Source organism: Lactuca serriola, chromosome 2, assembly GCF_051521515.1.
Source record: "Lactuca serriola cultivar US96UC23 chromosome 2, Lser_US96UC23_V15, whole genome shotgun sequence".
NCBI classification, from domain to species: domain Eukaryota; kingdom Viridiplantae; phylum Streptophyta; class Magnoliopsida; order Asterales; family Asteraceae; genus Lactuca; species Lactuca serriola.
This window is the reverse complement of record NC_136409.1, coordinates 163,331,203-163,345,745: the sequence shown is the minus strand read 5'-3', so window position 1 is coordinate 163,345,745 and position 14,543 is coordinate 163,331,203. Positions and strand designations below refer to the sequence as shown.

At 37.6% G+C, this 14,543-nt stretch overlaps 1 protein-coding gene across 2 annotated transcripts; it reads right to left on the bottom strand.

Moving 5' to 3' along the window:
- Positions 1–317: 317 nt before the first annotated feature.
- Positions 318–2,888, bottom strand: LOC145087243 (uncharacterized). Of its 2 annotated transcripts, none has more exons than XM_079025163.1 (4): positions 2,392–2,887; positions 1,238–2,026; positions 948–995; positions 318–849 (listed from the first exon to the last, which is right to left on the bottom strand). In XM_079025163.1, the coding sequence occupies exons 1-4, from the start codon at positions 2,569–2,571 to the stop codon at positions 598–600; spliced, it is 1,269 nt and encodes a 422-aa protein (XP_078881289.1). In that variant the 5' UTR covers positions 2,572–2,887; the 3' UTR covers positions 318–597. The 2 variants fall into 2 exon arrangements, with proteins under 2 accessions (XP_078881289.1, XP_078881290.1); XM_079025164.1 differs by having other exon boundaries at positions 653–836; positions 2,392–2,888.
- Positions 2,889–14,543: the final 11,655 nt, after the last annotated feature.

Genomic DNA, 14,543 nt, shown 5'->3' with positions numbered 1-14,543 from the left:
TTTGTAATTTATCCCAATAAATCACAATTGAACAATAAATTCTTTGTAATATATATCATGATTTTGAAACTAATTATGCTCTTATAAAGTTCGACCATTTTTTATTTACCCATATAGAATTCTACACAATTTTCACATAAATTAATAAAATAATCTCAAACCCATAATTCCAACTACAATCAACATTTTAATCAAATTGCATAATATAACTCGAAAAGCACATTGATATTTTTTATTTAATCATTGCATTGCACGGGTATAACCCCTAGTTACATAACATTGCCCATAAGTCAATATAATGAAAACACATCAGTATATCGATTTAAATCGGCGGTAGGGGTTAACAAACCCAAACCGCAATCAAATTTCTGTAACTATCATCATCATCTATATTACATTATATAGTTAAATCAAAACATAATCAAGTATTATTCCAATTCACAAAATATAAAAAAATATAAAACAAAAAAAAATCAAAAATCAAAATATGTAAACAAAAGATAGATGAGAAAGGAGAGGGATAATAAGCTGCAACAAAAAACACCTTTCAATCCCTTCTTTCCTCCCCCACCTTCATCCTCCCAAACTCAACCATTTTCAGGCCTCCGTCTTGGCGGCAGTTTGCCGGAGCCAAGGGTGCTGCAAACACTGCTCCGCCGTCGGCCGATTCTCCGGTGCAAAATCAAGAATCGGATTCAAAAACTCCGCAAATTCACGCGCATCATTTTCCTTAAACTTAAATTTCTCAATCAGTAAACGACTTATTGATGAATGTTTTAGTCTTCGGATCCTTTTCAAATCACCATGTCTGTCAAAATAGTCTTTTGATTTTGTCCCTGAAACCGATACCTATTTTCATTTAAAACCAAACCAAAAACCCAAAAAAAAACGTATCATTAATATATTTTTTCATTAATAATAAATAAAAAACAGCAATAATATATCACCTTCCGCGGCATCTTTCCTAAAAGTTCCATCATTAATGCAAGATGGTCCTGCATCATATCATATCATCCCATTTAATGCTATCTTTTTTAGAGTAAGGGCTGTTTGATATGTCTTTTACTCGGTCAGATTCAGACTGTTTGATACTATATTTCTGTTTGATACTATATTTCTCTTGTTTCTCCTATATGTTTCTTAATTACTCAGGTTTTGACTCAATCAGATCAACAACTATCAAACATCCCTTAAATTTATATATATCTTGTATTCAAACTATTATATAAAAAAATACCTCATCTTCACTAAAACCTTGTCCAGGCTTAGGGGCAAACATCATTTCACCAGTAGCAAGCTCAAAAGCAGTGCAAGCAAACGACCACATGTCAGAAGGATACGAATAACCGGATTGTAATATAACTTCAGGAGCTCGATATTGTCTTGTTTGAATTTCTTCAGCAATCGGTTTATCAGCCCAACACGCGTTTCCCAAATCCACAATCTTACACCTGAAATCAATCCCATCAAGGCATCTTTCAGGTTTGACAGCTGGCGTTGCCCCAATCGCCCCACGCCTTTCTGCTGCAATTTTCGCCACTGCCCTTCTTGCCCGCTGTTTCAGCTTCTTCTCAATCGCGTTGACCGCCGCCCCACCGGTCAAACTTCCTTCAGGGCGTTCAAGAATCGGGGTGGCTTTTGATCTGATTGGGTCTTTTGAGGGATTTACAGTGGATAAGAGAAGGATGTTTTCGGGTTTTAGGTCTGTGTGTAGGATACGAAGCTCTCTGTGTAGATAATCGAGTCCTGTTAGTATGCATTTGCAGATTTCTTTTACAATATTCAAGTTGAGGCCTTTGTAACGATTGTAACGAATGAGGTGGAGTATGCTGTCGCCAAGAAACTCAAGAACCATGCATAGATGTTGTCCGTTTGGGCCTCTGTGTTTGAAGTGATCCACTAATTGAACAACGCATTTTTCGTTTTGGGGATCGTTTTCAGTTATGGTGGAAAGAACCTCGATTTCGTGGACAGCTGCTTGCACGAATTCTGGTGCGCTTTTTTGGAGCTTCAGTGCAACGAATTTCTAGGAGAGAATCAGATTAACAACATAAGAAGATATTAAATCTGTAGGGGAAGATCTGCATTGGCTTAATTTGGCTAATCGAGGAAGGTAATAAGTAAATCATATAGAAACGATCGAAGTGTGTAATGTAGTTTCCATAACAAGTAATTAGAAATGTACGCATTTGAAGAAATGATCTGCATTTGTTAGCATTGAAGACAGGATTTGTTTTTTTTTTTTTTAATATATGGAAATGAATTCAGTTATTGGCGAATACGATCATTAGGTGGAAAATTACATCTGGATCACGGATCTCGAGAATTAGAAGTTGAAAATGGAAGTGATCAAAATTCAAACCTAGAAAAATGGGGGAAAAACAAACTTACTGATGTTTGGGTATCGTAAGCAAGCCAAACGGTGGAGAACTGGCCCCAGCCGAGCTTCCGTTGAGCGATGAACCGACCTCCGGCGAATGAATCACCTACTCTCACCGCGTGGTATCCTCCTTTCCTGTAGCAATCCATGTCTTCATCTTCTTCAGACGCCGACGACGAAGAGCACGACATGATTGATTGATTATTTAATTGATTGTTGGATTGTTTGATTTGATTGATTAACCGATTGATCTCTGATCCTATGTTCCTTTAGAAGCAATTCAAATAATTGTAGTTCCCTTTTGTTGAATTGAATTGGCAGAAATTTTGGGAAAGTAGTGGCCTTCAAATTCAATCCATCCATCCAATGCTCTCTCCACTTTTTGCTCGTTCTTAAATTCTTTGGTTCTCTCAAAGGTCTTGCCTTTTTGAAGTTTGGTTGATGGGTAGGGTTGATGGAGCTGGATTACCTTTCCAAACTTGCCCCTCCAAAATCTAAATCTTGCTTACACAAAACAAAAGATAATTTATCATATATTTGAAAATTGAAATGTCGACAAAATAAGGAGAAAACTACATATAAAAGAATATGTTTTTAATTGGTTTTCCGATCAGAAAACGTATTCAAATAAATATTGTGGAGTTTATAATAATAATCAAATTTTAAACTTCAATTATTTTCCGAGCACGTTAAGTCTCTTGGATTTAATTATCATCGTACAACAAGTGAGACGACAAACGGACAACAAGTTGCACCGCTAAGCCTTTTTGTATAGCAAAGCTCAATCTTTTAAAGACCACATTCATAGAACTAGGGAATATACCATTGTAATGCATAATCCGTTGTACTCTATTAAGAAGCTCTACCGCATCCGGTATCAAACGCAAATGGTATGAGCACGTGTTGATTTTTCATTCACGATTTCTCATGTTTGTCGACTTTGCTGGTAGCAGCTTTTAAAGTAGTCAGTCCTTCCGTGAAACCCCCCGCCCTCAAGCCCACGAGAGGGGATACCCCTATAAGGTCCACACATGCATGTTTCCCTCCGACCCATCCAAAAATCAAAATGTTAGCCGGTCTAAGGGTTGACCTTCCTTCTGTCGGGTCAGTCAAGAAATTCACAGGTGTCTCTTTCTTAGCGGAAACTCCTGCACACTTAAATATATCGAACAAAACATCTCTGACCATATCGTGCCTGTATTTGAACCTCGGGAGTTCTTTACAGTGAACTGCATGCTCTCCAAAGGAGTCCAAACATGCCTTGCGACACACCGGACATATCTCGTCAACTGGGAATATTGGAATCATGAGTCGATATTTGAGGACAGTACGATACTCCATAGAGACATATGTTGGCCAATCCCATCTATGGGGATAGCAAGAAGAAAATCATGGGCATGTGGTGCACGTAAGCACTGGAAAACCGCTTTCTGACGGATCGTCATGTCGAGATGAACTTAAAATATGTTTGAAAAAAAGTAGCTACTATATAAACGTTTTGTTGATTTTGAGGGTCTCCCTAAAATAATAAAATTTGACCATTGTTAAATATAATCCTTTTCATATATAAGCAAAAAAAAAATTCTACCATAAGTCGGTAAGTTTTATAAAAAACAATCAAAAGGAATGAAGGACAATATGATATATAGGCCTATACAGACACATTAAACTTAGGGGTTGTTTGATGCACCTTCTGACTGGGTTTAATGCTTGGACTCAGTCAAAAATCTCCTGTCCGTGCGTTTGTTTTTCTACTGTAGTCTTGGACTCGGTCCAAAATGCTGATTCGGTCCTCGTTTTTGTGTTGATTTAGTCCAAAGGAAAAACATGGTTGACTGGGGCAGAATGATGAAAAAAACGTGTTTTACCCTTTACCAACGTCACTCTTTCAACGTCCCACCTCGTTCCTTCCGATCTCCCAGATCACTCCTCCTCCAGAAGTGGTATGATTTTTCCCGTTTTGACCTAATCGACATGTTAGCAATTCTTGTCTTTCAGTAAATTTGATTATTTGAAATTGATTTCTTTATATGCTTGAAATCGATACATCAATTATCTGAAATCGATTTCCAATGTACGAAAACTAAAACTAAAGACCCAAGTTTTGTTTTTTTTCTATGAATTGGGATTTGATGGTGTGAATTGGCGATGAACAAAAAGAAATCCTAATTCAAAAAAGGAGAGATGTAGATCTTTAAGTAATTAGAAGATCAACATCGGTGACAACTGCGAGTAGAATCGATGATTTGGGGAGAGAGAAACAATAAGGATAAAAGTAGATATTTGGGTGTTTGGCCTGCAAAATCAAAGAGATGATTTTGGTGTCATATGTGTGTCTTTAAGTCTTTAACCAAGCTTTTGCTTTAGTTTAACACTTTAATTATTATATACCTTTTAGATTTTAGACTATTTATATGGAAATTATGTTAGGTTTAATTGGATTGAGATGTGAAATATTGATTAAATTAATGATCTCAGTTTGATATTTTTACGAATCAAATTGATTAAATTGTCTAATTGTTATATTTCTTAATAACACATTATCTAATAACATGATATTTGTAATTTATTTTTAATATATTTGATCTTTTACTAATAAATAAATTATTATAAAAATATATTGTTTGGGGGTAATATAGTCATTTTACACAGTCAGTTAGATTCAAAATCAAACAACAAGTTTTAGTCAAAAGATAACTCAGTTAGAGCTTCTAATCCAGTCAGCTTCTAACCTAGTCAACTTCTAACACAATTAGCAACTATCAAACGACCCCTTAAACCGATATATATGTGTATGTAAAAAAATGGACCCCTCATGATGTGGGCCATCTAGGGCCGCTCACATCACACACCCTTTAGAGACGTGAGATGCACTAAAGATCTAACTTTATTTTGTCTATAAGTACTCACAATTAATATTTGTAAGCTTTTCAAATGTATAAATAAGGATGAACATCTTGATCGAACCGGATAGGAACAGTTTAGTGAATCAAGTGGATTGAAAATTAGACCGGTTAGTTAGTTCTGGTGTTGGTCCCGGTTTTCCGATTATTTATCCGGTTGGAGCTGGTAAAACTTGGATACCTTGTGTTTTGGGGCATGTAACTTAATCAATATGTAACCAAATTTTTTGTTTATATAATTTAAAATGAATTACAATTAGTAAAGTGCATGTTAAAAAACAATCATGTCATTCTGACTTCAAACAAGGGAGTGATGCATGTTTAAAAAATGAGATATGTTAAAACTTAATATTGAAACAAAAAAAAAATCAACTTTGATATCGATATATAACCAAATAAGGTGTTTATATAGTCCAAAATGAAGTACAAACACTAATATATATGTTGAAAAATTCATATAATTCCGACTTCAAACGAATTAGGTATACATGTTTAAAAAATAAGACAAATTGTAACTCAAGGTTGAAATAAAAAACAATTAAGTTTTAACACCATGTGTTATTAAATCGGGCACGCGAAGTGCACGACGCACATAATGACGTGCACCGAGAGAGAGAGAGAGAGAGAGAGAGAGAGAGAGAGCCACGTGGCACCATAGAAAGGTGACACGTGACATCTCATAGAAGAGGCTTAGGTGGACAATTCCATACGCGGCATGTGGCAGAAGGAGGGTGGAGCCAGCAAGACTATAAGGCACGACAGACACCCTTGTAGGCGCGATACGCTTGGCTTTTCTTGACTATATATAGAGGTCTTTGTATAATTCAAACCCTCACACCCCTACAATTTCTATATCGGAGTTCTCTCTGTGTCTGAATTATATTGTGTAGGTAAAAAATAGAGTGAATATGTGTATTTGTATGTGAGTGAAATTGATATATATATATATATATATATATATATATATATATATATATATATATATATATATATATATATATATATATTACGTTTTGACCGTTCCTCAATGGTCTGAGTTATGACCATTTGCAAGCCATTGTTTAACGTTGCCTCCCGTTGTCACGATAACGGCTCATGACGTAACGCCTAATAACACGCTTTGGGGACAATGTTCAAGCCGTTATACCAGCACTTTTTGGGTGCCAACTCGGAAAAGTAGGGTCTCCCGCCTTTGCCCATACCATGTAGTCTAAAAGAAAATATGTTAGGATGTCATATGTCACCTTATAAATATAGCTAAATTTAAATATAGACTTTAGAAAAATGATATGTGGCACATATATAAAAGTCAAAAAATATAGAATAAGTTGTATTTAAAAAATAATTGGAATGTAAAAAAATCTGAAAAAAAAAAGATTTCTTGAAAATTCAAATTTAATTGCATGGTGAGCTAAAATCATTGCTAAAACCAATGGATGCAGTTGAAATCGATTAAATTTAATTTACAATTTTAAAAAATGATTAATAGAATTAAATAAAAAGGGAATAAGTAAGAAAAAAATCTAATAGAATGTGTCACCTTATAAATAAATTTGAAATTTAAATATAAACTCTAAAAAATTGAAATTTGAAATTTAAATATAAAGTCTAAAAAATTGACATGTAAGTACATATACATTTTTATTTATTAGATGCTATATACTATAAATCAAGAATAAAGAGTTTAGGGTTGCTTTCGCTATTTCTTTTCATCAATCATCATGACAAGATAAAGGTTTAGGATTGAGAATATTTCATTGAATGATTGTTGATTTGTTGATGAAAATCAAAAGTAGAGCTCCACTCACACCAAAAAAAAAAAAAAAAAAAAAAAAAAAAAAAAAATCAACAAGGCCAAATGTTTGAGGTTTGATTTGGCACCCCAAAACGTATAAAACCTTCTTATTAAAGTTAGAGACAACTTTAAGAATTTTTCAAAAAACTTTCCTTGTTGGAAATTGGAATCCACCTAAGCGGTATAATGAAAAATCAAATACTAAGTTTAATGATCTACTATATATATAATTGAAAGAGTTACATCATTGTATGAATTACATGTTTCAAAATCAATTACAATATGTTGACAAAATATGATAAGTTTGACGCCCCAACGTCCCATCCTCAAAAGTACTTTGTTACCTGTTTAGCGATTTCCTGAGAATACAAGTAGTTTGAAAAAGTGTCAACACAATGGTTGGTGAGTTCATAAGTTTTTTTTTTGTATATAATTATGAAAAAGCTTGTCTTGCAATTGTATAGTTGTTCTAGAAAAATCCGATATTTTCCTTAAAATGAATACTATAGTCTTGTATCCAAAGACTGAAACGTATGAGTAATCTTCCTTATTTACAGAAAATAACGTGAGTTTATTTCAATATAAACGCGTATGATATTAATGAAATTCTCGTAAATTCTTTAGTTTGTTAATACTTTCCGTGAGTTATTATAACCATACTACGACCTAGGTGGCCTGAAAACGACGTTCTTCGGGCGTCGTAGAACTGAAATGACACTTGTCACCACAGACCTGCCGGTCTAGCTGTTGCAAGCAGCTCTGGTGTGGGTTTGTCAAGCCCAATATAGATCTATATACAACTATCACGCTCTCCCTCCAGGAGACTCTGGTTACAATACAGGACTTATGATTTATGCGAAGAGAATGTCTCACAAAGTTATTAACGGATTTACACTTAACATAATGAAAGTTTCCCTTTTGTATAAATGTACCCTTCTGAAATGTATGCATTTGGAAATGCATCATAAACTATACCCATAATAGTTTATCCAAAATGTTTGTAATGTATAAGAACTCTTTTATGAAAATGCATTAGTGTTATAATCCATAAATCATGCTTATTATGTCTTAATATTCGAGTTCTAAATGAATGAATAATCTTACCATGAATGACTAAGTTTCAGTTTATGATGATAAACTAACAAGGAAACACATTCAATATTTACAACTTATTGTTATACACTTTGCTCAACATAATACAAAAGTGTTATGAAATTTATATGTTGTTAATTAACTTTAACCTTTATGCGCTGTTTTAGGTAAGTCATAGAAAAATCATACGAAGTTGAAAACTATATCCGTAAATTCTGAGAGTTCCCAAAATGTGTCTAGTTTACTCATAATTTTTTCATGATTTTTAATGACCTCCAACTTGGGTGAAAAAGTCCATAATCATAGACTGGTCCGGATTGGTGTTTGAAATGATAGGCAGTTTTGTAAAAAATAACCATAAAATGTAGAAAAATCGTATGGAGATGTGCAAGTAGTCATTTTAAAGCTAAGAACTGGAACTACTTACACCTAAAACAGTTTTTCAAACAAAAATGTTTAAGTTGTCCAAAACAGTCCGTGAATGGAGTCCAACTTTTCTTATGAAAGCTGTTAGAAAAATTTAGTTATGTTCTTGGTGTTTTAACTTGTATTCCCCCCCCCCCCCCCCCCCTAAAAACTTAAGAAAACATAAAAATGTAGAGGTATGAACTCACCTTGAGTGATTTCAGTAGGTAAGTGTTGAAGAAGAGAAGTGTTCAACCCAAGAACACTTGAAGAATCACTTGAAGATTCGAAGATCTAACAAGAATGTGATGATGTTTGTGTAAGCAATCTATGATTTTGAGTGGGAGGATGTGTAATAATCATAAGAAAGATGATGATACTTACTAATTGTAGGAGAAAAGTCTTGGAGTATGCCTTGAAATTCTCGAATTAGAGAGAAAAAGATGAGAGAGTTTGGAGTGTGGTTCTTGGTAAAAAAAAAATGAGAGAATGAATGAAGTGTGAGGAGAGAGGATGGATGTTCCAGCCCTAAGAACGTGGGAATAGTTGAAAATAATGAGAAAGGACCTATGAAGTGACTAGGGATGGGCTGGTGGTGAATAGTGACATGGAGTGGGTATGGGAGTGGTTGCTTGTGTCATAGAAATAAGTAAAGTCAACACTCTACCTTTGTACTTCACCCACTCTCTTTTGGATAAGGTTTTATCCTTAAAAATGTGATTAATTAATAGTTGAGGGTCCTTATATGTTAGAATAAAGTTTTGGGTGAAAATCCCATGTTAAAATAATTAAAAACAGGCCTAAAATGCGAATTTAGTCGAAAACCGGGAGAAAAAGCATTCCCAGCGAGACCTCTCGGTCCTAGGCCGAGGTTCGGTCCTTGCTGGTGCCGAGTCGGAAGCGAAAGGTGCGAACCAGAAGCGAGAAGCGAAGGGCGAGGGGTCAGTCCGAAGGCTCGGTCCGAAGCAAGACAGAAACGAACTAGACCGAGGGAACCTTGACCCGAAATGGACCGAACGTTCGGGTTCGGGTGAGGCATGCGAGGTTCGGTTCGGTTCGGTTCTTTGAGTGAGGTTCGGTTCGACAGCCTTCCTCATCAGGAGGGTTCGGTTCCTAAGGGGACTTTCGGTTCCTATGAGGGGTTTCGGTTCCTATGAGGGGTTTCGGCTCCTTAAGTCCGTTTTTCGCTTAGACTTCCGTTTTTGGGCTGTTTTCGCCAAATTCGAGGGTCGGGATGCCCCGAGTGATTATGGAAAGTTGGGAGAGATTTCGAGAGAGATTTGAGAGAGATTCCACATAGGGGTGTTCGTTTGGATGGATCAGTTTGATCCGATCCAATCAAGTAAATCCAAATTGATTTCGGTTTTCAAAACATTGATCCGAATTGTCCAAACTAAATTCAAATCCGATCCGATCCGATCCAAGTACAATTCGGTTGGATCGGTTTTTATAATTCGGTTTTCAAAAACCGAAACATTTTAAAACGACATATAATTATAATATTACCTAACTTTACACAAGAAGCAAAAACAAATAATTTAGTTCTGATTTGAAATTTATAAACAACTAATAAGAAAATATATTATAGTAAAATATTTTATAGATATAAAACTTTCAAAAGAAAATGCATATTAATATTTTTTTATCGGGTGAAACGTTTTGAACATATTTGAAAAAATAAAATACAAAATTAATAAATAATTATAAATATATATTATAAATAGATAAATAATAAATGTTTATTCGGTTTTTTTGGACTATTCGGTTCTTAATTTGTAAACAAAAACCAATCCGAAATCCAAAATAATAATTCGGTTTTGTTGAAAACCAATCCAAAAATCCGAATATCCGAACCAAATAGTGCAATCCAAATTGTCCAATTGGATAATTCGGTTTTATCTGAATAGTGAACAACCCTAATTCCACATACTCAGAGAGATTTGGGAGAGATTTGACATACTTGGAGAGATATCACATACAGAGAGATATTTGGGAGAGATTTCACATTCTTGGAGAGATTTCACATACAGAGAGATATTTGGGAGAGATTTCACATACTTAGAGAGATTTGGGAGAGATTTGATATTCTTGGAGAGATTTGGGAGAGATTTGACATTCTTGGAGAGATTTCTCATTCGGAGAGATATTTAGGAGAGATTTCATATTCTTAGAGAGATTTGGGTGAGATTTGACATTCTTGGAGAGATTTCTCATTCGGAGAGATATTTGGGAGAGATTTCATATTCTTAGAGAGATTTGGGAGAGATTTGACATTCTTGGAGAGATTTCACATACAAAGAGATATTTGGGAGAGATTTCACATACTTAGAGAGATTTGGGAGAGATTCTCGATAAGAAGAGATAGAGTGAAAACGATTGAGAGCGGTTTCGTATGTGACGAATGTGAGTATCTGGCTTCGCAATGCAAGGTCCGTAAGCCCCGTTATGCCATGTTTTAGGATCTTACACACTCCCTATGAGTATGCAACATTGTTTTATGGTTCTTGTTCATTGTTTAGCACTAAGGTTAAAGAAATTTAAACACACGAACTTTCCAAGTGATGTTTTCTCATTAAGATAGTGAGTTATACAGAAATTACATAATACAAACCCTAATATACAAGGTTTAATAGAGTTGACCGGTTTGACTCGTTGACTTTGTCCGGCTTAGACTTGACCCGAATTTGACTATTGTCACATCATCCCCCCGTTAGAGGGAATTTTGTCCCGAAATTTACGCTTTGTCCGGGACTTCAAGAGTTTAGGAAAAGATGCGGGTACTTTTGTTTCATTTGGTCTTCGCGCTCCCAGGTGACCTCAGGTCCTCGTTTAGCGTTCCATCGAACCTTCACGATGGGAATACGACTTTGTTTCGTTCTTTTGACCTCCCGATCCATAATCTCAACTGGCTCCTCTACGAAGTGGAGATTTTCGTTAACTTCGATCTCGTCGAGAGGTATTACAAGTGTCTTGTCAGACAGACACTTCTTTAAGTTGGATACGTGAAATGTGGGGTGTATGTTATTAAGTTCTTAAGGTAATCGGAGTTTGTACGCCACAGGACCAATCCTGGCGAGGATTTCGAACGGTCCGATGTACCTCGGGTTTAGTTTCCCATGTTTACCGAAACGTATCATTCCTTTCCAAGGGGAAACTTTTAGTAGCACTCGATCACCAACCTGGAATTCCAAAGGTTTGCGTCGCTTATCCGCGTAACTCTTTTGCCGATCTCGGGAGGCCTTCAGCCTTTCTCGGATTTGAACAATCTTTTCTGTGGTCTCCCTTATGATTTCAGGACCAGTGAGGGTGCTATTAGGGACTTGCCCCCTAGCTATCTGAGTATCCCCCACTTCAGCCCAACATCGGGGTGATCTGCACTTGCGACCGTAAAGAGCCTCGAATGGAGCAACCTTAATGCTAGTGTGATAGCTGTTATTGTAGGAGAATTCAATCAGCGGCAAATGGGTATCCCATGCTTTACCAAAATCTATCACACAGGCTCTCAACATGTCTTCTAATGTTTGTATAGTGCGCTCGCTTTGCCCGTCGGTTTGTGGATGGTAGGCCGTACTCATGTCTAGCCTAGTTCCCAAGGATTTCTGCAGGGACTGCCAAAATTGCGAAGTGAATCTACTATCTCGGTCGGAGATAATGGATATTGGTACACCATGCAGTCGCACAATCTCCTTGATGTATGTCCTGGTTAACTTCTCCATCTTGTCGGTTTCCTTTATTGGCAGGAAGTGCGCAGACTTGGACAATCTGTCTACGATTACCCATATAGTGTCAAACCCGCCTGAAGTCTTAGGCAGCTTGGTTATGAAGTCCATGGTTATCCGTTCCCATTTCCATTCCGGTATATCAGGCTGTTGTAGTAGTCCTGAGGGTTTCTGGTATTCCACCTTGACCTTGGCGCAAGTCAGACACTTGCCCACATAAGTAGCAATCTCGACTTTCATATTCGGCCACCAGTATAACTTTTTGAGGTCTAGATACATCTTGTCTGACCCTGGATGGATGGATTATCGAGTCTTGTGTGCTTCATTCATGACCACGTCTCGGATCCCACCGAACTTCGGTGTCCAGATTCGGTTACTGAGATAACGAGTTCCGTCATCCTTGACTTCTAAGTTCTTATCCATTCCCCTTAATGCCTCACCTGCCACATTCTCTGGTTTCAAGGCTTCTAGTTGAGCTTCCCTGATTTGCGTGGCCAGGTGGGAATGGATGGTCATGGTTAAGGATCTTACTCGGTGGCCCGAATATTCCTTCCTGCTTAGGGCATCAGCCACTACATTGGCCTTGCCCGGGTGGTAGCGAATTTCGCACTCGTAGTCGTTTAGCAGTTCAACCCATCTCCGTTGCCGCATATTGAGCTCTTTTTGATTGAGGATATGCTGAAGACTTTTGTGATCGGTGAAGATGGTGCATTTTGTACCGTAGAGGTAGTGCCTCCAGATCTTTAAGGCGAACACTACCGCCCCCAGTTCAAGGTCATGGGTAGTGTAATTAACTTCGTGTGTCTTAAGTTGCCTTGATGCGTAAGCGATGACTTTCCCTCTCTGCATGAGCACACATCCGAGGCCTTGTTTTGAGGCATCACAATATACCACAAAGTCATCGGTTCCTTCTGGAAGAGACAAAACTGGTGCGCTGCATAGGGCTTGTTTTAATGTCTGGAAAGCGGCTTCTTGTTTATCTCCCCACTTAAATACCACACCTTTCTGAGTCAAGGTGGTGAGTGGTTTGGCGATCTTGGAGAAGTTTTGTATGAATCTTCAGTAGTAGCCGGCGAACCCTAAAAATTGTCGAATTTCTGTCGGCGTTGTAGGTGCTGACCAGTTTTCGATAGCTTTGATTTTTGAGGGATCCACGTGTATCCCCTTCTCGCTAACCACATGGCCAAGAAAATTCACTTCTCTGATCCAGAATTCGCACTTAGAGAATTTGGCGTAAAGCTTCTCAGCCCTCAGTGTTTCCAAGATTAGCCGGAGATGTTGACGGTGCTCTTCCTCGCTTCGGGAGTAGATTAAAATATCGTCGATGAATACAATCACGAATTTGTCTAAGTAGGGTCGACACACTCGATTCATCAGGTCCATAAATACTGCCGGTGCGTTCGTTAATCCGAAGGGCATTACCACAAACTCATAGTGCCCGTAGCGAGTTCTAAACGCAGTCTTGGTAATATCCTCTTCTTGAACTCGTAGTTGATGATAACCCGACCTCAGGTCGATTTTTGAAAAGTAGCTTGCTCCTTGGAGTTGGTCGAAGAGGTCATCGATTCGGGGTAGGGGATATCGGTTCTTGATAGTGAGTTTGTTTAGCTCCCGGTAGTCTATGCACATGCGAAAAGATCCGTCCTTCTTCTTTACAAACAGGATCGGTGCTCCCCAGGGTGAGAAGCTTGGCCTGATGAATCCTTTGCTCAACAGTTCATTTAACTGGCTGGAAAGTTCTTGCATTTCTGCCGGTGCTAAGCGGTATGGAGCCTTGGCGACGGGGGTAGCTCCTGGGATTAAGTCGATCCGGAATTCGACTTGTCGTGCGAGGGGTACACCTGGAAGATCTTCGGGGAATACATCGGGGTAGTTGCACACTTCAGGAATGTCGTTGATATCCCTCACCTCTTGTTTCGTATCTACTACGTGGGCTAGAAATGCATGGTATTCCTTTCGGGGATACTTTTGGGCCTTGACGCAAGAGATGATTTGCAAATTTGAATTGGGTTTGTCGCCATAGATGAAGAGGGTTTCGCCATTTGGCAGATTAAGGCGAACGGCCCTTTCGTAACATAGAATGTCGGCACGGTGGGAACTTAACCAATCCATACCGATGATTATGTCAAAGCATTTTATTGTGACCGGCATCAGGTCTACTTTAAACGAATGGTTGTCTAGAGTGAGGGTACACCCTGAGTATATATCATTAGTGTGCTCTTCTTTCCCATTAGCCATTTCTACTACGT

Excerpts from the sequence above, each read along its gene's own strand:
- LOC145087243 (XM_079025163.1), bottom strand. The coding sequence starts at position 2,571 with ATGTCGTGCTCTTCGTCGTCGGCGTCTGAAGAAGATGAAGACATGGAT. Across the intron at positions 2,027-2,391 it reads CTTACGATACCCAAACATCA|AAATTCGTTGCACTGAAGCT; the intron begins GTAAGTTTGTTT and ends ATTCTCTCCTAG. Across the intron at positions 996-1,237 it reads AAGGTTTTAGTGAAGATGAG|GACCATCTTGCATTAATGAT; the intron begins GTATTTTTTTAT and ends GATATGATGCAG.